Here is a 25,455-nt window from a genome sequence, read left to right on the forward strand (position 1 = left end):
AACTTTCATCTGTTCCTTGAAGCAGCTAACATCTAGATTTGTTGTTGTTCAGTCGCTCAATCGTGTCTGATTCTCTGTGACCCCATGGACTGCAGCATGCCAGGCTTCCCTGTCCTTTATCATCTCCTGGAGCTTGCTCAAACTCATATCCATTGAGTCGGTGATGCCATCCAGCCATCTTGTCCTCTGATGTCCCCTTCTCCTCCTGCCTTTTATCTTTCCCAGCATCAGGGTCTTTTTCCAATGAATCGCCTCCTCACATCAGGTGAGCAAAGTATTGGAGTTTCAGCTTCAGCATCAGTCCTTCCAAAGAAATCCCAGGGTTGATCTCCTTCAGAATGGACTGGTTGGATCTCCTTGCAGTCCAAGGGACTCTCAAGAGTTTTCTCCTACACCACAGTTCAAAAGCATCAGTTCTTTAGTGCTCAGTCTTCTTTATTGTCCAAACTCTCACATCATGGACATCATTTCAATTTAACAAATATTTTTATATGACTCAGTAACATAGGTTTATAATAATAATTCAGTTTGTTTCAATTCACCTGTGACTCTCTTAACTTTTTTCTGCGGTATAAATGTTGACAGAGAGAAAGGTACTAAACCAGAGTATGCTTTTTAAGGGGAAAAAAACGTTGAAAATGGAGGAAATAAAAAATAATGAAGTCCAATTCTGTAATAAGCAAGGATTCCCCCAAAGACTAAAGATGTGCCTAAGTACCTCTTAGGGTGGTGTGATTAAAATGTAAGACTGAGAGCTTAGAAGTCTCATTTTCGAATTCTGTACATGCTGTCAGTTTATATTTAGTCCAGGAGACATAACCTTCCAGGACACTTTGCCCCCTAATAAAATGGATATAACATAGAATTTCCAGTTATTATTAGTTTCTGTTTATTTCTTTCTAGGATTGCCTTTGTCCGCCGAATACATTTTCTAGTACTTCTTTCAGCTTGTACTCCTAAAATTCTCTTCTTCATGCTTTACATATAGCAAACATCTTTTCATTTATAGAATCCTCTTTTTCTCTTCTTTGCTAGCCTCTGTTCTATCTCTTCTGCACTGTCAGCTCCCCATCCCTTTGTGCTGCTCTCTGCCATAGCCTCTGATTTTCCTCTTCAGGGATCATCACACAGTCTATGGATGTTCCTGCTTAGCCTATACCTTGGGCATTGCTTTCTGAGTACATGAGCGGTAGGAGACCTAGGTTCTAGTCTCAGTGATATTCTCTTTCTATAGAAGCCCAACCAAGTCTCCCTTGTGCTTGAATTTCACTGTGTAAAAATAGAGATTATGCTTCTCTACCATCATATGAATTTTATAGCTGTCAAGTACTTTGAGTATCTTGGGAGAAGGGTGATATATGCACCAAAAATAATGATAAGGTATGCATTGAAAAAAAGAATTGCTACCTGGTAGCCTGCCCACACATTTTGTAAGGTGGGTGCAATCTGAACTCTATAATGTTAGATGGGGCTTAATCTGCCTTGTCATACTTGTGAGGAAAATGAAGGGTGAAAGTCAAGGGCACATTTTCTTTCCAAAAGATAACTTCTTCTATGTACTGCAGGAGGTGCTCTGTTCCAGAGGAACAAGAACTCATTGATGAAGACCTGTACTTGAGCAGAGCTAAGAAACAGTTGAGTATACCTTACCCAAGATGGTGGTCTGTATCCTTTGATAGAGGAGCCTGACCCTTCCTAATAGGATGGGAATTTTGAGAAGAGAGATGATGTTTTTTAATGATTTTCCTATTCACCTCTCTGCTCTTAGAGTTCTTTATTCTTTCTAGTTATCTCCTGAATGTCTCAACTAGAGATTGGCTCTAGTTTCTCTCCCTCCCCCTCATCTTTTGATAGGGCATTTGAAATCTCTCTTTAGTAGCACAGTCCAGGAAGGAACTCTTAACTACTCGACAAGGCTCACACTGTTTCTAGTTTAGAAGGAACATTATAACCTAAATCTACAGTTCATGAGTGAACTAAATAGCACTTTTATATTCTCCTAGAGATCAAACTGTTGAGAAGAAGGAGGTATCAACAGAAAACGAGAGCCACCAGGTGAGAGATGGTCCACCCTCTTCCTTTCCTCACACAGAATTTCTCCCAACAGAGGACATAGGTTGAAGAAAGCGGCACTCTTGAAAGCTGTACAGAAATAACGAGCCATTTTTTCTGGTGGTCTTTTTTTTTTTACAGGATCTTTTGATTTTTGCTTTGATCTGCTGTTACTGATGTTCAGATCACCAAAAATGGAAGAGCCAAATCATTTATTGCCCAGACTTAGATTCAGTACTGATTCTGGGTAGTGTGAATGTCACATTCGGTGTCACAGAGTATTCAGGGTTACGTTGCATCCTCATACAGGCTGCTTCTGTTGAAAGTGTCTGGTTTTCCTCAGTCTCATTCCTTCCAGGATTCATGGGTGACTCCTTTCTGCTTTCTTCTTGGGAAGAAGGGGTGGTTCTTTGTGCCCTTTCCCCCGTCCCTGCTTTCAGGCTGGCTGGCTTTATAAAGACTCTGCTGTTTTGAATTTTCAGGAGCACTGTCTCTCGGACATGGTTGCCCAGCTCCGGACGCTGAAGGGTGCAATAAGGTTGGCCGTCCTTTCAGGGACACTCCTTTCCTGACAGCCACCATAGCACCCATTTATCTCCCCCACCCAACCTTGCCTTTCTGCATGATTTTCCTCTTGACCCTCTTTCCCAGAGATATCTGCTAGCAGCATGTTAGATTCACCTTCCACCCACTCAGTCAGGGTAGGTCAGGCTGGTGAGGATAGAGGCAATTAAATACTAATTCTCCTTCTGACACTCTACCAAGACCCAGGTGCATTAATAAACAGGTTGCAAACCCTCCTATCTTGGCTTTATAGTCTGATCTAGAGATTGGGAAATTTCCTGGGACTGCCCTGTCCTCATTCAGTTTACCTCCCCTTTATACTCCTTCACCTTCATCATTCATGCTATCTTCATAAGCTGGCTTTCCCAGAAGATCCCAGATGCATGTTTCTGTGTGTGCAGTATATGTTAGTCTCTCGCATGCATTTCTCCAAGACCAGCACAGACATTTGCTGCAGTGCTTATTCCCTCCATTCCTTCCCTCATCACAGATCTCAGAGGAGTGAAAACCCAGTCTTACACTGGGTCAAAAGAGAGAATAAGAAAGTGATTTGGGGGCCTGAGTTTGTGTTGTGGATGGGATGATTCCAGGAGCCAATAAGTGAGTTGGGGAGGTCTGTTGGTATCCAGCTGATAAGGTTATAACTGAATGTGCCTGGGGTCAGTGTTCTAGTGTACATTACTGCGCGCTGTTTGTTTTGTGTAGGAAACAGTTTCTTTTTATTTGGCCAAGTGTTTTTTCCTAGCATCAGAAGGATTGACTCATCCTTTGGTATTTGGTTTGAAATTAGGATTTTTATAAATTCTTTCCTTCTTTGCTAGGCATTCACTAATCCGCTGAAGATCCCTTCTATTCAAGATATGGATGACTTGAATAATAAGACGACTGGGTATGAGGGCACTGATAGCCCCAGCCGGCTTTCATCTGTTGGAGAAGAAAGCAGAACAACTTCTCTTCAACTTAAGCCTCTGGATTCCAGCATTTTTCAGTTTTCCAGGTGTGTAAAAGATATATATAGATTCTCTTCAGTATGAGCCTCAGGGTTTGCTTTCCTGTAAATTAAATTGGTATGGTTATAGTGTTTGCGTTTCTCCTGAAGCCTGGCATGGAATTCAGAAGGAAAAATACCATTTGGGGATTGATAGACTTGCATGTTGCTTGTACCGCCCATTTTTCAACATTGTAACTGTCATGTCAAGTCTATTTTTCTATCTTTTTGGTTCTACTTTTTTGAGGTGATCATCTGATGAATGTTCTTTTATGGATTATGTATTCCCATTATATTGGAAATTGTGTAAGTGAAGTAATGGACATGAAAACTCTTTGCAAAGAATAATGTATTATACAAATGTAAGGTAATGTTACCTGGATAAGCATTGTTTCTTTCTTTAAGTTTAGGAATATTGAAATCCTGAGGGGCCCCATAGGCCTAACACATGTTGTTGCTGCTGCTGCTGCTAAGTCGCTTCAGTCGTGTCTGACTCTGTGCGACCCCATAGACGGCAGCCCACCAGGCTCCCCCGTCCCTGGGATTCTCCAGGCAAGAACACTGGAGTGGGTTGCCATTTCCTTCTCCAATGCGTGAAAGTGAAAAGTCAAAGTGAAGTCGCTCAGTCGTATCCGACTCTTAGCGACCCCATGGACTGCAGCCGACCAGGCTCCTCCATCCATGGGATTTTCCAGGCAAGAGTACTGGAGTGGGGTGCCATTGTTGGCCACATATAAAAATAAGTATTAGAAGTTTGTGCCATTAAGTAAGCTTTGTAGTCCATTGTTTCCTAGGGTAAATTTTTTGTGTAAGTTTAGTCTTAGAATTTACTTGTTCATCGTCTAGCACCACAGCAATGTTATTTTGTTATTCCCTGGTAGCTTAGACCTGCCATCAGTGGTAAAGAATCCGCCTGCAATGTGGGAGACCTGGGTTCGATCCCTGAGTTGGAAAGATCCCCTGGAGAAGGGCATGGCAACCCACTCCAGTATTCTTGCTTGGAAGTTCCCTATGGACAGAGGAGCCTGACAGGCTACAGTCCATAGGGTCGCAAAGAGTTGGACATGACTGAGCAACTAAGCACACACAGCAATCTTTATAACAGAAATTTTCTTAAATATCAGGAATATTTGAAGCACTAAAAGGTATGACTGCCTGTGTGCTGTCGTGAGACTTGCTTTCTCCTTGCTATTGTGTTTCTCACTTCTGGCAGGGCCAAGCCATGGGGAAGGTACAGAGTTGCTCTCTAGTGGTAGGAACTTCTAGAGTCCACAAGAATATGACTGTTATATAGTAGATTGTGAAATTTTTATGAACCCTTTTCGGTTTGGATATCTTCTTAACATACTGTAGGAAAAAAGCAATGGGATATATAATAGGGGGAAATTTCTCCTGCCCCCACCTCCACCAATGTTATTGATTTCTTTCCCTCTTTCTTGCTTCTTAAGTGGGTCTTTTCAGCTTTCACCCAGACAAACATCTCTTGATGTGTGCAAGTCCCCTAGTCTTCCACAATTAAGCCCCCTAGATATTGAAAGAACCTCACATCCCCCTGAGCATGAACAAAGAGTCTCAAGAGGAAGTAGGCTATTAGGAGAAAAAGTAATAGAACTCTAAAGGAAGTAAACAAGAATCTATACAAAAGCATCAAGAATAGTTGGAAGAGAATAGCTATGCAGAAACTGATAGTTGAATTCAGTCATATTGAAGGAGCTATTTCTAAGATAGAACCATGCAGCAAAGGATTAAGGAATATAGCCTAGTTGGTCTCAGGGATTTGGTCTTAATTCTACTGTTTCATCCACAGTTATTCAACTCCCATCTTAGGTTGGGAGGGGTATAGAGAAAAGTGTTGTGGTTTTGTTAAGCATGTTGTTAGCTCTCTACATTGATCTCCTTGAGGTGGTCATGCATCAAAATTGACACTGGAGTATCAGGATGTCACTGCTCTTGAAAGCTGTCCTTTCCCTGCTGTGACCACCTTTGCTTTCTCTTCAGTGTTTCTATTGATACTGTCCAGTGGATTTTGGTAACCTGAAGGAGATAACAAATGCTACCCTCTGTATGTGTGTATTTTATGAGTGCAGTATGACAGTACATCCATTGGGTGGCATACTTCATCAGTCTTAATTAGGATTTCTGTATGAGTCATTGTGGAACTGCACTATCCAGAGTTGGGTTTTAGCTCTAGAGTTCAGGTAAAATACTCTTGACTATTTATGTGTGATTTTAATTTGAGAATAATATTCCTTCAAGAGATATATGTGATAATTGATACTGCTAATGTCATGTTTTATGGAAGGTCAGTAAATGATGATTCTGTCATTTCAGGTTACACGTATAGGGAGATTCAGATTGACTGGAAACAGTCTATCTTTTTATAGAGGAAAATTAGATGCTTGAGAGTCTAATAAAATATGCAAGGTTTTCTTATAAAACTGTGTAAAGGGAATAATAGATTAGTCAAGAGTAAACAAAGATCTCCCTTGCTATCAAAACCTAAAGCTGATAAGGGTCCTTGGGTCATGTAGTACAGCTCTTTAATTCTAGATAAAATAAAGCCTACACTATCCAAGAGTGTTTTAAAATGTTCTAGTGGAGTAGGTTATAAGACCTACAAGGTGTTCCAGAGGTGTCATTGAAAACAGCTTTGTGAGTCTTCACGAATCTAGCAAAGATAGGGGAAAACCTACAGTAAAGAGTAAGTTCAGCTAGGATATAAACAAGCATAACCTTTTAGGGCAAGACAGCTTAAAGGAAATAGTCCCCTTTCTGTTCATTCATTCTATATATATTTGCTGCTGCTGCTGCTAAGTTGCTTCAGTCGTGTCCGACTCTGTGCGACCCCGTAGACGGCCTCCTACCAGGCCCCTCTGTCCCTGGGATTCTCCAGGCAAGAACACTGGAGTGGGTTGCCATTTCCTTCTCCAATGCATGAAAGGGAAAAGTGAAAGTGAAGTCACTCAGTCGTGTCCGACTCTTAGCAACCCCATGGACTTCAGCCCACCCGGCTCCTCCATCCATGGGATCTTCCAGGCAAGAGTCCTGGAGTGGGGTGCCATCGCCTTTGAGTCCTTACTATATGAAAGCAGTATTCTAAGGCAGTGATGGAATCTCAGATGAAGGAGCTTATGGTACTCAAAGTTACATATGTAAGCACCCCAGATACATGGTAGGTTTCATATGAGTGATATAAACTAAGGTCTAAAGTAGCCATAAACATATAGACAAAAAGGTGAGAATCACAGCCTGTAATTTATTTAGATATTTAGAGAACCTCTGAGTAAGCTATATTGCGTGGTAAGTTGCTTCAGCCATGTCTGACTCTTTGCAACCCCATAGAGTGTAGCCCACCAGACTCCTCTGTCTATGGGATTTTCCAGGCAAGAATACTGCAGTGGGTTGCCATTTCCTTATCCATGGGATCTTCCTGACCCAGGGATCAAACCCTTATCTCTTACATCTCCTGCATTGGCAGGCAGGTTATTTTCCACTAACGTCACCTCTGTTACTCTGAGTAAACTATATATCAAAGGCTAATTATTTCATATATTAAAAGGATAGCCAGAAAACAATTCAAATTACATTATAATGGTGAAAAGAGAGGAGGAAAGATATCCTAATATATTTAAAGGAGTATTTGAAACAATAGACACAATGTAGAAATAGAAAAACAATTTTGCAAATGAATAAGATTGATTCAAAGGTCAGTATTAACATTTTAAAATACGATCTTTGAAAAAGAGTTCCAGAATAGCAAAATGAGTAGTGTGATGAACTCTTTTACCAACAAGTAACCATTTAACTGGGAAAAATTATTAAACAAAGCAAAACAATCATTCTTAGTTCCTGGAAATTGTCCTAGGGGCACACAGCAAGTACAGAAACATTCATTCAAGAAAATCTATTAAATCTCAGAAAGTACAGCAAAAGTCGGGCATTTAACCTGCTCTCATCTCCCTCTAAGTTTTGTTTTATGAAAACTACTCAAGAAGCTCTAATCCAGGTGGGTGTGGTCAAGAAATTGGGGGCTCCCTCTCTCCCTAGCTCCTAGTCTAGAGCTATGGTTTCACCTGGGAGGTGCAGGCCTCTGACATTTCTTATATCCTCCAGGTCTGTCTTGCTCTGTTCCAAGCAGACTCAAGAGGACTGCGCCTCTCTTCTCCCACCCAGCTTTCTCTTCCCTCATCCACAGGTAGCAGCACTCACCTAGGCACAGCTGACAAGCCTAGACTCCCGTCGCTCTACCCCCGGCTTACTTATAGGGCAGAGGTTCATGCCTGAAGGAGCAAGCCAAAAACCATCCCAGCACTCATTTGTAAAGAAAAGGTTTCACTCTTAGAGAGTGGGCCACTGTCCCTGCTGACAACCCTGCATGGTGGCACAAAGGTTCTGCTTAGGGAGAACAGAAGGCCTGACAGATGAAGAACTCCTTAGTACTACCCAAAGGAACTGACTTTGGAACATATCATGGAGAATTCCATTCCTAAGGGCATTGTCAGACAATGAAAATCTTAGTGGGGAAAAATTAAGAACAATTGTATCATAGCTCCATGATACAAGTTACAACAAGCTAGATGACTGTGAAATCATAAGTTTGGTAATAGAGAGAAGCAAGCAAAAAGACATCCAAGCACTCCTGGGATCATAGTCAACCCTGTGGGTTAGGAAGGCTGTGTGTAAACATGAGACTACACTCATTCAGGACACAAGGTGAACTTGCAAGCAGTCCCCAAGCCTCACACAATCAAACAACAGAGAGCACAAGTTTCACTGGTACTAGATACTTAAGCACAGCCTCTAATCAAGCACTGACTGGCCCAGGGGCCACTCCTTGGAAGCCAGGCTTTAAAAGTAAAATCACAGATATCCCTGTTAGTCTGGGAAACTGCACATGCTGAAGGCTGTGCCTCGTCAGAAACGACTGGAGAGGGAAAATCCAAGCTGCTACTACCGGGCTGAATGGGGGAAGAAACGTGAATTCTTTGATCTGTGATAGTAGCCTTCAAGCCACACATACATTCAGTGGTAAAAGGTAAAACTCTAACTGGCTAAGGGGGCACAATTACGCTGACTCAGGGTAACTTCTAGATTGTTAGGTAAAAGATAAAAATCAAGAAGAAATCTGAGCAAGAATATTAGAGGCTATATATTACAGGGAAACAGTTTTCATGGAGTCACTTCAGCCAAATCACTGGAAAAAAAAATAACCCAACAAACAATAGCAACAGCCATTCAGGGAGGTGGAAATTGCTTGCTATACTATATTATCTAAAATATCGATTGTCAACAAAGAAATTATGACACATGCAAAGAAAAAAATGTGACCTGTACATGAGATGGGAGGGAAGCAGGTAATAGAAACTGCCCCTAAATAGATCCAGATGTTGAATTTAGCAAACAGAGACTTCAAAGCATCTATTATAAACATGTTCAAGGAACTAAAGGAGACCATGTTTCATCAACTGCAGAATATTAGTAAAAGGGACAGAAATTATGTTTAAAAAGAACCAAATGGAAATTCTTGAGGTAAAATGGACAATAACTAATGTGAATATTTCACTAAAGGGACTTAACAGTACATTACAATTGGCAGGAGAATCAGCAAACTTGAAAATATACCAATGACAGATTTTATAGATTATGCTTTCTGAAGAACAGAGAGAAAAAGGAATGAAGGAAAATGCCTCAGAGCCTCAGAGAAATGTAGAACACCATTAAGTGCACCAACATATACAAATTTGGAGAACATGAAAGAAAGGAGAGGGAAGAAAAGAGGTAGAAAAAATACTCAAAGAAATAATGGCTGACAACTTTCCAAGTTTGATGAAAAACATTAATTTACACATTTAAGAAGCTCAAGTAACTCAAAAGAGGATAATTGCAAAAAGATTTACAGCCATACAGTGAAAATATTGAAAGCCAAAGGCAAAGAGAATTATCTTGAAAGCAGGAAGAGAAAAATATTTGTTATGTAAAAGAGAACCCCAATAAGATTAACATCTGGCTTCTCATCAAAAACAGTGGAAACCAGGAGCAGTGGGATGACATATTCATAGTACTTAAAGAAACACTTTCAACCAGAAGTCATAAATCAAAAATAAAACTATTTTTAGAAAATGATGGTAAAATAAGTACATTCTTATATAAATGAAAGCTGATGGAATTTGTTTCTAGAAAAACTGCCATATAAGAAATGCTAAAGAGAGTTCTTCAGCTTGGAAGCAAGTGACACCAAATAGTAATTCAAATTTGCAGGAAAAAACAGTACTGGCAATGATAACTAAAATTTATTATAAAAAGATAATCAGTTTAGTTCAGTTCAGTTGCTCAGTCACGTTTGACTCTTTGCAACCCCGTGGATTGAGCGTGCCAGGTCTCTCTGTCCATCACCAACTCCCAGAGTTGACTCAAACTCATGTCCATTGAGTCGGTGATGCTATCCAACCATCTCATCCTCTGCCATCCCCTTCTCCTCCCATCTTCAATCTTTCCCAGCATCAGGGTCTTTTCAAATGAGTCAGTTCTTTGCATCAGGTGGCCAAAGTATTGGAGTTTCAGCATCAGTCCTTCCAATGAATATTCAGGACTGATTTCCTTTAGGATGGACTGGTTGGATCTCCTTGCAGTCCAAGGGACTCTCAAGAGTCTTCTCCAACACCACAGTTCAAAAGCATCAATTCTTCGGCGCTTAGCTTTCTTCACAGTCCAACTCTCACATCCATACATGACCACTGGAAAAACCATAGACTTGACTAGACGGACCTTTGTTGGCAAAGTAACGTCTCTGCTTTTCAATATGCTGTCTAGGTTGGTCATAACTTTTCTTCCAAGGAGTAAGTGTCTTTTAATTTCATGGCTGCAGTCACCATCTGCAGTGATTTTGGAGCCCCCAAAAATAAAGTCTGACACTGTTTCCACAGTTTCCCCATCTATTTCCCATGAAGTGATGGGACCAGATGCCATGATCTTCGTTTTCTGAGTGTTGAGCTTTAAGCCAACTTTTTCACTCTCCACTTTTACTTTCATCATATATATAATTTTATTGTTGGGATCATCTACAGATATAAAATATTTGCCAATAACAGCATAAAAGAAGTGGGTGGGAGCAAAGCTGTATTGGAGTGAGGAAATAATACCAGATGGTAACTCCCATCCATAGTAAGAAATTAAAATTTAAAATGGAAAGATAAAGTTAATTTAACAAACTATAAATATGTCCTTGCTGTACTTTCTTCTCTTAGCTTCCTCAAAAGACATAACATTACATAAAGTTATGTATGTATAATTACATACAATAATTATAGTAATGTATTATTAGATTTGTAAATGTTAAACTAGAAAATACCCACATAACATGAAAAGAGGAACAGTAAAGGAAGAAGGAAACCATGACACATATAGAGAGCAGAAAACCAAATGCTATGCTATGCTATGCTAAGTCACTTCAGTCGTGTCTGACTCTGTGCGACCCCATAGACGGCAGCCCACCAGGCTCCCCTGTCCCTGGGATTCTCCAGGCAAGAACACTGGAGTGGGTTGCCATTTCCTTCTCCAATGCAGGAAAGTGAAAAGTGAAAGTGAAGTTGCTCAGTCGTGTCCGACTCTTAGCAGCCCCATGGACTGCAGCCTACCAGGCTCCTCCGTCCATGGGATTTTCCAGGCAAGAGTACTGGAGTGGGGTGCCATTGCCTTCTCCGAGAAAACCAAATAATGGACATCAATATCTAACATATCAATAATAACATTAAATGTGATAAGATTAAACAATCTAATCAAAAGCTGGAGATTATCCAATTGGATTTTTTCACATACACAAATATAATGTCTATATATTTTATGTTCAGAGATACAAATAGGTTGAAAGTTAAAAGATGAAAAGAGACATACCATATAAACAGCAACTATAGAGAACAAGAGTGGCTGTACTAATATCAGACAAACTAATGGACTTTAAACAGAAAATGTTACCAGATATAAAGAGGGACATTTCATATTGATAAAGTCCATTAGGAAGATACAAAAATTATACCCATATACGGACCTAACAACAGAGCCCAAAAAATGCATGAAGCAAAAGTAGACAGAACTTAAGGTAGAAATAGGCAGTTTAACAGTAACAGTTGGAAACTTCAGTATCCCACTTTCAATAATGGGTAAAATATCAAAATAGAAGGGTTGAAGAACGCTATAAGCCAACTGGACCTGACAGATATATGCAGAACAATTCACCCCCAAACAGCATAGTAAATATTATTCTCAAGTGCCCATGGAATATTCTCCAGAATAGACCAGATATTAGACCATAAAACAAGCCTCAACAAATTTAAACGGGTTGACATCATATAAAGGATATTCTGCAACCATAGCAATTAGCAAGCAATTAGAAATCAACAACAGAAGGAAATTTGGGAAATTCACAAATATGTAGAAATTAAATACCATGCTCCAAAATTTTAAAAATGAGTAAAAGAAGAAGTCACAAGGAAAATTAGAAAATACCTTAAGATGAAAATAAAATATACAAAAAATTACAACTTGAAGCTGAAGAGGTAGAATTATTATATATTATTATATATTATATATAATATATATAATATATATATTATATAATTTCAGAGGGGAAATTTTTTTTTGGCTTATTTTATTTTATTTTTTTTTCTGTAAAGTTGTTTATTTTTATTTTTTAATTTTATTTTATTTTTAAACTTTACATAATTGTATTAGTTTTGCCAAATATCAAAATGAATCCGCCACAGGTATGCATGTGTTCCCCATCCTGAACCCTCCTCCCTCCTCCCTCCCCAACCATCCCTCTGGGTCGTCCCAGTGCACTAGCCCCAAGCATCCAGTATCGTGCATCGAACCTGGACTGGCAACTCGTTTCTTACATGATATTTTACATGTTTCAAAGGAAATTATATTTGTAAATGCTTATATTAAAATTGAAGTATCTCAAATTGTTAACCTAAACTTCCATCTTAAGAAACAAAATATGAGAGCAAGCTAACCCCAAATCAAGCAGAAAGAAGGAAATATCAGAATGAAAATGAAATAGAGAATAGAAAAACAATAGAAAAATCAGTGAAACCAAAGGTCGGCTCTTTGAAAGGAACAACAAAAATTAAGAAAAAACATTTAATAAATCAATTCCATTTATACTTCAGTTTAGTCACTCAGTCATGTCTGACTTTGCAACCCCATGGACTACACTATGCCAGGCTTCCCTGTCCATCACCAACTCTCAGAGCTTACTCAAACTCATATCCATCAAGTTGGTGATACCATCCAACCGTCTCATCCTCTGTTGTCCCCTTCTCCTCCTGCCTTCAATCTCTCCCAGCAGGAGGAGAAGTTTTATACTAGCTTCATTTATAGTGGCTTCAAAAATAGAGGATTAACAAATTTAACAGAAGTACAAGCTAGACTTGTACACTGAAAACTACAAAATATTGTTAAATGAGAATTCAGTTCAGTTCAGTTCAGTCGCTCAGTTGTGTCCGACTCTGCGACCCCATGGACTGCAGCATGCCAGGCCTCCCTGTCCATCATCAGCTCCCGGAGCTCGCTCAAACTCATGTCCATCTGCCATCCAACCATCTCATCCTCTGTCGTCCCCTTCTCCTCCCGCCTTCAATCTTTCCCAGCATCAGGGTCTTTTCCAATGAGTCAGTTCTTTGCATCAGGGGGCCAAAGTATTGCAGTTTCAGTTTCAACATCAGTCCTTCCAATGAACACTCAGGACTGATCTCCTTTAGGATGGAATGGTTTAATCTCCTTGCAGTCCAAGGGACTCTAAAGAGTCTTCTCCAACACCACTGTTCAAAAACATCAATTCGTTGCTCAGCTTTTTTTATAGTCCAACTCTCACATCCATACATGACCACAGGAAAAACCATAGCCTTGACTAGACGGACCTTTGTTGGCAAAGTAATGTCTCTGCTTTTTAATATGCTGTCTAGGTTGGTCATAACTTTCCTTCCAAGGAGTAAGCATCTTTTACATGAGAATAAGAAAGCCTAAAATGAAAACAAATTTCATATTTGTGGTTCAGCAGACTTAATGTTGTTAAGATAGCAGTACTCCCCAAACTGAGCTACAGATTCAGTGTAGTCCCTATCAAAATATCAGCCGGCTTCTCTGCAGACAACCAGTGGAGAAATATGACAGAAAGAAAAAAAAATGAGAAGAAACTATGTAATTGAAAAATAATCCCTGATATGTAAACCCTGAATTAATCTTTATTAAACCAGTGAATTCAGATCTAGAATAAGAGTTGATTCCTAGTGGGAAGAATCAGAAGTATTTACAGAGCCAATAAGTAAAACCCATTCACTGTCTCTAACATCATAGTTCCTTTTGGATTGCCTCTTATTTGCAAAGTTTTGTTCCCTCATCCCCATGTAGCACAGTTAGTTAAGCTACCTTCTGTTAAGGAGTTTATACTTTAGTAAGAAACCTGCAATACACATAAACAGTAGAAAGCAATATATATTTATTGTATTGTATTATATTTATTACACTGAGAGTGCTAAAGTGTTACGGGAATTCAAAAGTGGCATTTGAATTGTCTTGTGTTGAGAAATGTGTTCCAATCAAAAGAAGCAGTCTGAGAAATCGTGGGGCATTCTATTTGGCTGGTGTCTTTGAAGGGAAGTAGTGAGAGAGAACGCTAGGGCCAAATTAAGTCCCAGTTCTGTCACTTACTAGCTACACGACTTTCAGAGAGTCATTTAACCTCTCTAGGCCTGAGCATTGTCTTTTTAAAATGAAGGTAAAAGTATCTCCTGATACACATTGACTCAGCAAACTGGCACAGAGTAAGTGCTCAGTAAATGTTCCCTGTGTTTTGGAATGGAAAAGCTTGAATACAAAGCTAAGACATTTGAACTTTTATGTTGTGGGGAATAATACCTAAAGATTGCAATTAGGAAGATGACATGATTAGAGCAATGCCTTTGGTAGATTAACTTGGCAGTGGGTGATCTGGAGGTGTGACAAGGGGAGACTGGAAAAAGCCATTGCAGTAGCCCAGGAAAGGTAATGAGAGCTTGAACTTGAGTATTGATAGTGGTAGAACCATATAAAATTACTGAGAGTTTGTTGATGTCGTAACACAAATAGGAAACTTAGTAGAGGGAGCAGGTTTGAAGGTGAAAGTGAGAGGTCAGTTTTATACATTCTGAATGAGATACCAGTGGGACCTCCAGAAAAAAAAAAAAGTGTGTAACAGGCAGTTAGAAATTCAGTACTGGAGATTCTGGGCTGGGAACACCACTTGGAAGTTATCTTCCAGAAGTTAGAGCCAAAAGATTGTATGAGATTACCAAAGAAAAGAAGTGTAGGGAGAAAAGAGGATAACTAAAGACAGAACTTTTAGAAGTAGGAAAATGAAAAGAATACTTTGACGTTAATTGCCTTTCGTAAAACTTTATGGTTGCTATCTGGTATCATATATGCCTCCTTCATACCTGCAAGCTTCTTGTTCTACTATCATCCTCAGTACTGCAGCTAAATGGACCATCTACAGTGGCCCTACACGTTTAAAGATGAATGCATTTGTTCTTACATAGTCCCTAAGGCCTTTTGTTTTCCCCTGAAGGCTGATACAATGAGATCTTATTAAGATGACTGTAGCCCACCAGGCTCTTATGTCCATGGAATTCTCCAGTCAAGAATACTGAAGTGTGTAGCCATTCCTTTCTCCAGGGGATCTTCCCAACCCAGGGATTGAAGTTGGGTCTCCTGCACTACAGGTGGATTCTTTACCATCTGAGCCACCAGGGAAGCCCTATTGAGATGACAGACCAGTTTTATTTCTGGGCAAACACAAGTTTTGAAGAACATTTAGGGCATTCTAAGAAGCTAAGGTTTGAGATGTTTTACAGATATTCTCTGAAATTGTCAGAGAAACACTGGCAGCCTTGAGCTATGGTGGCCAATAACATGCCTGGCTGTTTCTCATTGAAAACTTCAAAGTTAATTTTTACCTTGAAATTTCTTGGTTTTCTGGAGAGAAAGAAGGATAGTTATCCCATCCTCCTGCTTGGTATAAAATTGCCTATAGATTTTGGTGGCATCTGTTTTTGTTGTTGTTATTAGTTCCTTCAACCATTATTATATATAGCAGCCAGAAATGGAAGGTGTTTGAGTCACTGTCCTAAACTTCCCTGAATAATTGAAGGAGTGCCTGTTTGCCTGGACAGAGGGGAATTCTTTAGCCCTAAGTGGGGAATGTCTTGAACTAGCTGATTCGGTTTCTTTGTTTCTGACTAGGGCCCTGTATTTTAATTAACTTTTACAAGTGGATGATGGCAATAGCCACAATCCAGTTGGCTGGCAAAGGCACTGTGCGGTGTCCCATTGCAATATAAAAATGTTCATAAGTCTTTGATACTGGAAGGTTTTTGTGACACTTTAAAATTAACGAGCTGGCTCGGTCTCCTCCACTGACTCCACTAGGCTTTTTATGACCTTTTTTCCATTCTCTTGTTAGGGGATTTTGCATGTATACTTTTTTGTTTTTCTTCCTTCACTTGCCTTTCGGAAACTTCTAAGTCAGGCTGGTTTCAATCCTATTTTCAGAAATTTTACCAAGGTCAGCCTAGTCCTGCTATATCCAGATGCTGACTTTCTTCATACCTCTCAATTTTTCTGCTCTCTTAAGACACATCACTATCTCAGCAAATTGCATGAGTGAAGGGGTTAGGGTTTGGGGGTAAAAATGTATTCCTAGCATGAAATGATCTGTGAATAACAGCTAGAGTCGGTTATGATATGGGAAATTTGAAGATGAATATCTGTGCCATAGGATAGGATATATCATATCCTTCATAGAATAATAATATACTTAGCTTCTTTGTGACAGCTTAAAACTGAATTTCCTCTTCTTCTTGCAGTAAGTACAAATGGATCCTGGGTGAGGAACCTGTGGAGAAACGAAGAAGGCTCCAGAATGAGATGGCAACACCTCCTCTAGATTATTCCATGCCTGGCCCTTACAGGAAGGTGGAGGCAGCAGTTGCCAACCCAGAAGGGGAGAACAGCCGCGAGAAGACCAGCTCTGAGAGAAGCACACCACCGTACCTTTCCCCAGAGTACCCAGAAGCAATCAAGAGTACCAGTCAGAGTAGGGAGGCCTCAGTTCTGTATTCGGGGGCCCAGGACCAACACCAGGGTTCCTTGCTCCCTGAAGAGTTAGAAGATCAAATGCCACGATTGGTGGCAGAAGATTCTAACAGAGGCAACACACATGTAAACAAGGAAGAAGTGAGCAAGGGACCTTTTGTAGCTGTTGTCGGTGTTGCAAAAGGTATTCGAGATTCAGGAGCTCCCATTCAGCTGATCCCTTTTAACAGAGAGGAGCTTGCTGAGAGAAGAAAAGCGGCTGAATCCTTGAATCCGGTGCCTTATTCTTCTGTGGCCTCTGCTCCAGCTCCTGCTGCAGCTGTTGCAGAGAAAGGAAGAGGCTACGAGGAGAGCGGCGGTCGTAATATACCAAAGATGAAGAACCAAAGAGAGCTAGAAGAACTGAAGAGAACCGCAGAAAAATTGGAACGTGTTTTGGCAGAAAGGAATATGTTCCAGCAAAAGGTTAGGTTAACATCCTACCACTGGGAATGAGAGGCTATTGTAACCAAGGGACCAGAGAGATAGAACTGATGATCTTATGTGTAAACACAATAAGCCATTAAATGATTCTGTGGTACATCTCAGATCAAGTGAACCCTAATGGGCTTCCCTCCCATATTTGGGATTTGAAAAGGTCTATAAACAGAAGAATACATTTAGGGGAATCGTAGGGTGAACATATTCAGGAAAACTGGGGGCACTCTCTTTAGCTTTCAGTGAAATGTGGGGTCATTGAATTTCTGTTTCTTGGACTGCAGGTGGAGGAGCTGGAACAGGAGAGGAATCATTGGCATTCCAAATTTAAGAAAGTCCAACATGAATTGGTAACCTATAGTACCCAGGAGACGGAAGGCTTGTATTGGAGCAAGAAACACATGGGCTATCGCCAAGCTGAATTCCAGATTCTGAAAGCTGAGCTGGAAAGAACCAAAGAGGAGAAGCAGGAACTAAAAGAGAAACTGAAGGAGACAGAGACACACCTGGAAGTGCTGCAGAAGGCTCAGGTCTCCTACCGGACCCCAGAGGGAGATGACCTAGAAAGGTTAATTACTAGGGTTTAGTTATCAGCTTGTGAGTGCTAATGGGAAGCCTCCCTTAGGACCCCCGGTTACTGATCATAGATAAGAGAAGAAGCCTTAATTAATTCCTAGGCCACCAAGGATTGAGCAGTCACTTAGAGAGCTGCAGCCAATCTCCCAGTGCTTGGTGGCATTGTGCTTTCTTCTTTCTTTCTAGCTAATGGAAACGTAATTATTGAGAAATGTAGGCCCATTTTGAAGGAGCTTCATTTTGTTCTGTTGGCTAATGACCTCATGTCATCTCTTCTGTCCCTCACTCCATCATACAGGGCTTTGGCAAAGCTTACGCGGCTGCGTATCCACGTCAGCTATCTCCTTACTTCTGTCCTCCCTCACTTGGAGCTTCGTGAGATCGGGTTTGACTCAGAACAAGTGGATGGGATCCTGTATACAGTGCTGGAGGCAAATCACATACTGGATTGAGCACCAGATACTCTCTATCCCCTTCTCTACCCTCTCCTTTCCTCCCTCCCTCTCTCACGCTTCTCTCCCTCCCTCCCTCTCTCGCTCACTCTTTCTCTCTCATCCTTATGCCTTACAAGAAGAATCTTTGAGTAATCCTGCCTCTTAATCAGTCTGCTTTTTACACAGTCTTGGTGTAGAAAAAGAGGCTTAATAGACTTCAAGAGTTCCAGGAACAGAAAAGCAGTCGTCACCAAACCAGGTGACCAGAAAGCTTTAATGACTCATATACTTGGCCTATTTCATATTCTTTCTGATATGATATGTGTTCATTTAACTTAAATCAGTCAGCAAATATTGGGTCCAATGTACCAGGTGTTTGGGGATGAGCGAAGAAGTGTAACTCATAGTTTCAGCCTTCAAGGACCTAACATTCTAGTTGGAAACACAAAACCCACACCAAGTTAACAGACTTGTACAAGTGAGTGGAACAAACATGATAGAGAAGTTCTGGAGAAGGAAGGGCAAGGAAGGCATCATATCAGAAATGGGACCTTAGCTAAGGTTTGTTTAAAGAATAGGCATGACAGCACTGTTAACAATGGTTGTTCTTTACATGGTAGGACTATGGTTGACATTTTTTTCTTTTTCCTGTCTTCCTACCTTTTTCAAATTTTCTATTATAAATCTGTTATTCTTATTGGAAAAAAATAAATCATTTTTTAAATGAATAGGCTTGGATTTAGATATCAAGTGAGAAACTGTGTGAAAATATAAGGTAATTTTTATACTTATAATTTATGTTGTATTTAGCATTACCTCTGGAAAAATAACATGAAAGAAAGCATGGAAAAAGCTGGAATGTAAAAAATGTGACTTGTAGGAGTGATGGGTTAATATAAGGGAAATAAGGTTAAATCCCTTGTGGCTCAGCTGGTAAAGAATCCGTCTGCAATGCGGGAGACCTGGGTTCGACCCCTGGGTTGCACAGATCCCCTGGAGAAGGGAAAGGCTACCCACTCCAGTATTCTGGCCTGGAGAATTCCACGGACTGTATAGTCCATGGGGTTGCAAAGAGTCGGACACAACTGAGTAATCAAGGTTAAATCATGACCCATCTACCCACCCTCCTCTGTGGTATTTGCATTTTAATAAGGAATTCTTGAAAAAGAAATCTTCAAGGCTCCAATTTTTAAAATGCATATCACCACGACTGTGGGCTCTAAGGTTAAGTGGGGAGGTGTTTTAGAGCAGTGATGTCTATTTGATATCCCTCAGAATACACCTCCTACCTACTCTTCAGGCTACTGCTGAGTGAAGGATAGATCTCATATTATCAGAAATAGTGAAACACATACTCCTGTAAAGTAGACATTTTATTTATTCTTTTCTTTATTGTATTGGTATAGTGCATACTCTCCAAAGAGTTGAAGCTAGTCTTCAAAAGACATTGACCAATGAACACATAAAAATATACAAACAGTGAAAAATAGGGAGTAATGAAGAAATTATAGAGAGAGGTGGGATCAAGCAGTTGCAAGGGATTAGCTAGTCCTGAAGTATGTTTTGGATGTTCATTTTATTTCTCCTCTGCAGTTAACTTCAGAAGACTCTCCCAAACTTATTTTAACTTTTTTGAAATTCAGGAGAGCCATCATAGATACTCGTGGGACTGCAAGGAAGTAAGGGGAGGCTAGAGGTGCGCTTCACCCATAGAATGGGTGCTTAATGATAGCCCTGCCCTCTTCCCTCACCTCACTGCTGCTCTTGCTGCCAAATGATGCATTCTTATGTCAGACTATGATCTGAAAGGCCCCGGTTGTCTAGTGTACTGAGGGAAGGCAGGTGGTACTTTCAGCCACTCTCTCAGGGATACTTGCTCTTCAGATGAGGGCTGTGAAACAGTGGGGCTTTGCACAGAGAGGGACAATATGAGGGGAGAGTGGTATAGGGGAAGATTCAGAGCATTGACGATTCAGCCTGAGAGAGAATGTGGCATGCATGCGTGTGTGGGGGGGGGGGTGGTCAGCAGTGGGGCAGAGTACGAAAGAGTCCAGGCATTTGGGCTTTAGAATGAAAAGGGTGGAAACATTAAACTCTACTTGTGCTTACTCTCAGACCGTCTCCTAATCTGTGGTCTCAACCCCAAACTGCTCCTTCCAACAACAGTTAGCTCTGTGAGTCCAGTCTCTACAGTACTAGAGCTACCCCTCTGTTACCCGTTTACAATGAAACCATACCAGCACGAAGTCCCTTTAACCAAAGTTAAATGAGGCAGTGGAGATCTTGAAAAGTGTCACCCAGCCTTATCAGAGATTATAATGTACTGTGGAGGCAAAAAAAAAAAAAGTGTTTGCCTTCTCCTGGCTATCCTGTTAGGTTAATATAATTCTTACAAAAATCTCTCACATTTGCCCTTTAATTTTTCATTTCCACAGTCAACAATTAGGTCCTTACTACCTCATGCCTTCCTAATTGAACTAGATTCATATCTGGCCTCCCTTGTCACCTGTTCTCATTCATTCACACCAGTCTACTCCCTGTCACTAAATTGCTTTTAATGCCCTCATCAAGTTAGGCCTCTGCTCAACAACTTGTTCTCGTGAGTGCTTTCAGTTGCACACTCCCTTCTGACTTCAACCAAGCTCGGTAGATTCTTCTCACATTCCAAACAGAAACCATGTTCCATCCAAGCTGAACTCTTTCAGTTTCTGAACCTGCCTTGAGATTTTTCTTCTTTTCCATCTTTGCCATTCTATTCCTTTTACCTGGATTATTTTCCTTCATCATCTTTCTTTCGGCTCTAATATCACCTTCTTTCCTGAAAATTCCTCTGATTAACCTAGCCAGATAAGAATTTCCTTTGAACATATAAGTTTGTTGTTACTTAGGCTCTTATCACAAGTGACCTTGCCCTAGGTTTCCCATTAGAAAGCTCCACATTTAATAAATTCAACTGCCTACTTGACATTTGCACTTCCAGGTCTCACAGACATTTCAAATAAAACCTGTTAACCAGTGACACGCACACTCTGGGACTGTTCCTTCCTCCAATTTTACTCATTTTAGAAAATGGCACCTCCACCCACTCAGTTGCTTAAGCTAGAAACCTGGAAGTTATCCTTAATTTTCCTCCTCTAGTCCTACACATCCAGTCTGTCAGAAAGTCCGTCAATTCTGTCTTCAGAGTATATCTTGACTCCATTCATATTTACTACATCTACCTTAGTCCAAACTACTATCATCTTCCATGTGCTATTCTGCTTAGTCACTTCAGTCATGTCCGACTCTCTGCAATCATATGGACTATAGCCCACCAGGCTCCTCTGTCCACAGCATCCTCTAAGCAAGTGGGTTGCCATGCCCTCCTCCAGGGGATCTTCCTGACCCAGGGATCGAACCCATGTCTCTTAATGTCTCCTGCATTAGCAGGCAGGTTCTTTACCACTAGCGCCTGCAACTCCTAAGTGGTTCCTTGCTTCTATTTTTGTTCCCACAATTGTCTTACACTGCAACCAGAGTGATTAAAAAAAAAATACAAGTCAGAGTACATGGCTCCCTGTTTAAAGCTCTTCCTCACTGCACTTAGAATAAAATCCTCACTCCTTACAATGTCCTATGAAGACCCCTGCCTGCTGCTTCTACTTAGTGTCTTCCAACTCTTCATCCTGTCTCACTTTTCCTCTTGCTCACGGTGGTCTTCCCCCAGAATTAGCTCAGGCTCTTGCTTCAGTAGAGCCTTTCCCCAGACTGTTTCCTCTCTGAATGCTCATATCTCCAGTCTTGGCATGGCTGACTATTTCTCATCCTTCAGGCCTTAATATAAATGTCAGCTTTCTCAGACAGGCTTTCCCCTGCAGCCATTTTTCACTGTCCAGCCAATTCTATCATGTGTCTGGTTTTGTTTAATCCATAACACATCTCACAATTTGCTGTTATAGATTTGGCTGTTTAATTTCATTTATTTAACAAATATTTATTGGATATCTACTACCCAGTAATGCGTGATGTGTGATATACAGTGGAGAACACAACACAGTTTCTGTCTGAAGTGAAGTGAAGTCACTCAGTCGTGTCCGACTCTTTGTGACCCCATGGACTGTAGCCTACAAGGCTCCTCTCTCCGTGGTATTTTCCAGGCAAGAGTCCTGGAGTGGGTTGCCATTTCCTTCTCCAGTTTCTGTCTGCCTCTCACTAATAAATTCCATGAGGGGAGGGACCATGCCTGTTTTTGCCAATCATTGTATGCCAGAGCTTATCATGGTACCTGGTATAGAGTAGATAACCAATAGTTGTTCATGAATGAGTTAATGATGGAATGTGTGTTTTGCTCCTATCTCCACCTCCTTCAAGAACCTGAAACAGTGCCTCATTTATAGGAGGGGGTGGAAAAATACAATATGGGTGAGGTAGATAATCCTGGGCCTTAAACTCTGAAAATGAAAGACTCAGTAATTTCTGCAGGTTATGGGAGACAAACACTGTGAGCTGGAGTGGCTTAGTGTTTCTCCTTAGCTGATCTTAGAATAATTAGAAAGGCTACCAAGGAGAAAGGGAATACGGGTGTTCTTTATAACAAATATTTGAATATTATCACGAGGAGGCTCCCTAGATTTCGATTTTAAAATACTGAGAATTATAGAATATAATCACGAGAAGTTTATAGAGACCAGATCCTGAGAATGAGAACTCAAAAGGAAAAAAAAATTCTGAGGAATTTTCTCACTTTTTCCAAGAGCAATGATAGTTTATTTCTAGGGGAGAGGCGCTATCCTTTTTCAAAGGACAGACAACACACCTCAAGGAAATGCAGTCATACCTCATTTTATTGCACCTTGCAGATATTGCGTGGGTTTTTTGTTTGTGTTTTGGTTTGTTCTGTTTTGGGTTTGTTTTGTTTTTTTTTTTTAACAAATTGAAGGTTTGTAGCAACCCTGTGTGGAGTAAGTCTGCAGTGGCATTCTTCCAACAGCATTTGCTCACATCATGTCTCTGTTTTACATTTTGGCAATTCTCATATTTCCAGCTTTTTCACTATTATATTTGTTATGGTGATTTGTGATCAATAATCTTTGCTGTTACTCACTGAAGGCTCAAATGATGGTTAGCACTTCTTATCAATAAAATATTTTTAATTAAGGCATGTACATGGTTTTGTTAGACATAATGCTATTGTACATAAATATGCTACAATATAGTGTAAACGTAACTTCAACATGCCCTTGGAAACCAAAAAATCCCTGTGACTCTCTCTATTGAGATATTTGCTTTATTGTAATGATCTAGAATCGAGTGTGAAATATCTCTGAGGTATGATGGTAAGTTTCCAGAATATGTTAGAAAGTCAGTGCAAGTACAATTGACCCACTAAATCCTGAGTTCTGCATCCACAAATTCAACCACAGATGGAAAAAAAAAAACTTTTAATCCAGCAAGTTCCAAAAAGCAAAACTTGAATCTGCCTCATTTAGGTATATAGCATTTACATTGTATTTACAACTATTTGCATAGCATTTACATTGAATTAGGTGTAAGTAATCTAGAGATGATTTAAAATGTAGGGGAGCCTGTGTATAGTTTTTATGCAAATTAAACACCATTTTATATAAGGAACTTGAGCATCCTCGGATTTTGGTATCTGATGGGGATCCTGGAACCAATCCCCAGCAGATACAAAGAGACAATTGTATGTACATGCTTCTTGGATGGACAAATGAGGACCTTCCAGAGGACCAGGTCAGAGACTTTGTGGCCCCAGGGAGGAAGATTTTGCTTACCCAAGTCCACTGATTGCAAATAATCTGGGGTAACAGTTTAGAGACAGAGGCTTAATTGGTAGGCTCCCGGTTCCTACAGGTAATCTCCAGGTAGAATATGTTTCAGAGTTCTGTACTATGTATTAAAACTTCTTTCTGTAGTACTGTGTTATGAGTGAAGCATGGGAGTATGCTCAGGAAAGCTAGGGATGAGCTCAAGCTAAGTCAAGTGTAATTTCTCCAAAAGAGTAACTTGTACTTGATGACAAAGTATTAGTCGCTCAGTTGTGTCCAACTCTTTGTGGGACTGTAGCCCACCAGATTCCTCTCTCCATGGGATTTCCTAGTCAAGAATACTGGAGTGGGTAGTCATTCCCTTCTTCAGGCCATCTTTCTGATTGATCCAGGGATTGAACCCACATCTCCTTGCACTGCAGACAGATTCTTTACTGTTTGAGCCACCAGGGAAACCCACTAGGTGACAAGGACATCCCTGATTCATAAATTATCTTAGGCAGAGAGGAAATTCAGGAGCCATATTTTCTGATTCCAAAGTCAGGGTACGTGGTTGAATAATAACTACATCATTGGAATGGATTTAGATACTCTTGGTTATGTTAAAGCTTTAATCATTAAAGAGACATAAATAGCATTCATTTTCTAATGGAAAATAAAATCTGTAAGAGACATGTTTTGTTGCTTGCCTCTATACCTATACCCAGAGTTTTGAAGTGAATCATCAGAAATCCCTAACCCATAGATAATTCTTCAAATGTTTGGGTGCCAAACACATTTCATACATTTGGCCATTGAGTCCTCAGGGACAGGCAAGATGTCTTTAGGCAGAGGCTCAGGAAAGTGTTCCCAAAGGCCTGATTTTCCAGATGGGATGTGGAAACCTGTGAGGACTGGGAAGGTGGAGGTGTGTAGTGAGGGTTTTCCAAGTGTAGGGAATGGTACAAGCAAAATCACAAGACTGGATGTGGGGTAAAACACACCGAGGGTTTGAGGAATAGTGAATTACCGGTTTGGGGCATAAGGAACAGAATGGACCAAGGGCTTGAAATGCCAACAAGAAGGGGGCTATGCTAAATTTCTTTTAACAATGGAGCCTTCATCTGATATGAATTAGGAGAATGGCTAACGAAGTCTCCCCTATTGTCATTGAGCTTGGGAAATTCCCTTGGACTAAGCTTTTCTCTAGCAGTGGGACCTGATAGATGATGATTCTGTTCCACCTCACATTTTCTTAAATCTGGATGAAGGTCACAGAGCTATCACCACCTCCTTCCTCTCCAGCTTCTCAAGTCTGTTTTGCCCCTGGCTTCTGTTAATGGAATCTGATGTCCCTGTGTGCCAAGTTGCTTCAGTCGTGTCCGACTCTTTGCGACCCCATGGACTGTAACCTGCCAGGCTCCTCTGTCCATGGACTTCTCCAGGCAAAAATACTGGAATGGGTTGCCATGCCCTCCTCCAGGGGATC

The 25,455-nt window shown here is 40.5% G+C and overlaps 1 protein-coding gene across 4 annotated transcripts in view; it reads left to right on the forward strand.

Annotated features, from left to right (window-relative positions):
* The window catches only part of MORC4 (MORC family CW-type zinc finger 4), a 64,625-nt gene extending 45,678 nt beyond the window's left edge, over positions 1–18,947 (forward strand). For 3 of the 4 annotated variants that reach the window (XM_027533788.1, XM_027533790.1, XM_027533791.1), the window contains 6 exons: positions 1,566–1,634; positions 2,004–2,055; positions 3,438–3,613; positions 16,504–17,197; positions 17,494–17,777; positions 18,084–18,947. In XM_027533788.1, the coding sequence (XP_027389589.1) occupies positions 1,566–1,634; positions 2,004–2,055; positions 3,438–3,613; positions 16,504–17,197; positions 17,494–17,777; positions 18,084–18,237 (1,429 nt within the window). In that variant the 3' untranslated portion in view covers positions 18,238–18,947. The remainder of the gene's footprint in view (positions 1–1,565; positions 1,635–2,003; positions 2,056–3,437; positions 3,614–16,503; positions 17,198–17,493; positions 17,778–18,083) is intronic. The other variant, XM_027533789.1, reaches the window with a different exon arrangement.
* The last annotated feature ends 6,508 nt before the right edge of the window (positions 18,948–25,455 follow it).

This window comes from Bos indicus x Bos taurus, chromosome X (assembly GCF_003369695.1).
Source record: "Bos indicus x Bos taurus breed Angus x Brahman F1 hybrid chromosome X, Bos_hybrid_MaternalHap_v2.0, whole genome shotgun sequence".
Taxonomy (NCBI): Eukaryota; Metazoa; Chordata; class Mammalia; order Artiodactyla; family Bovidae; genus Bos; species Bos indicus x Bos taurus.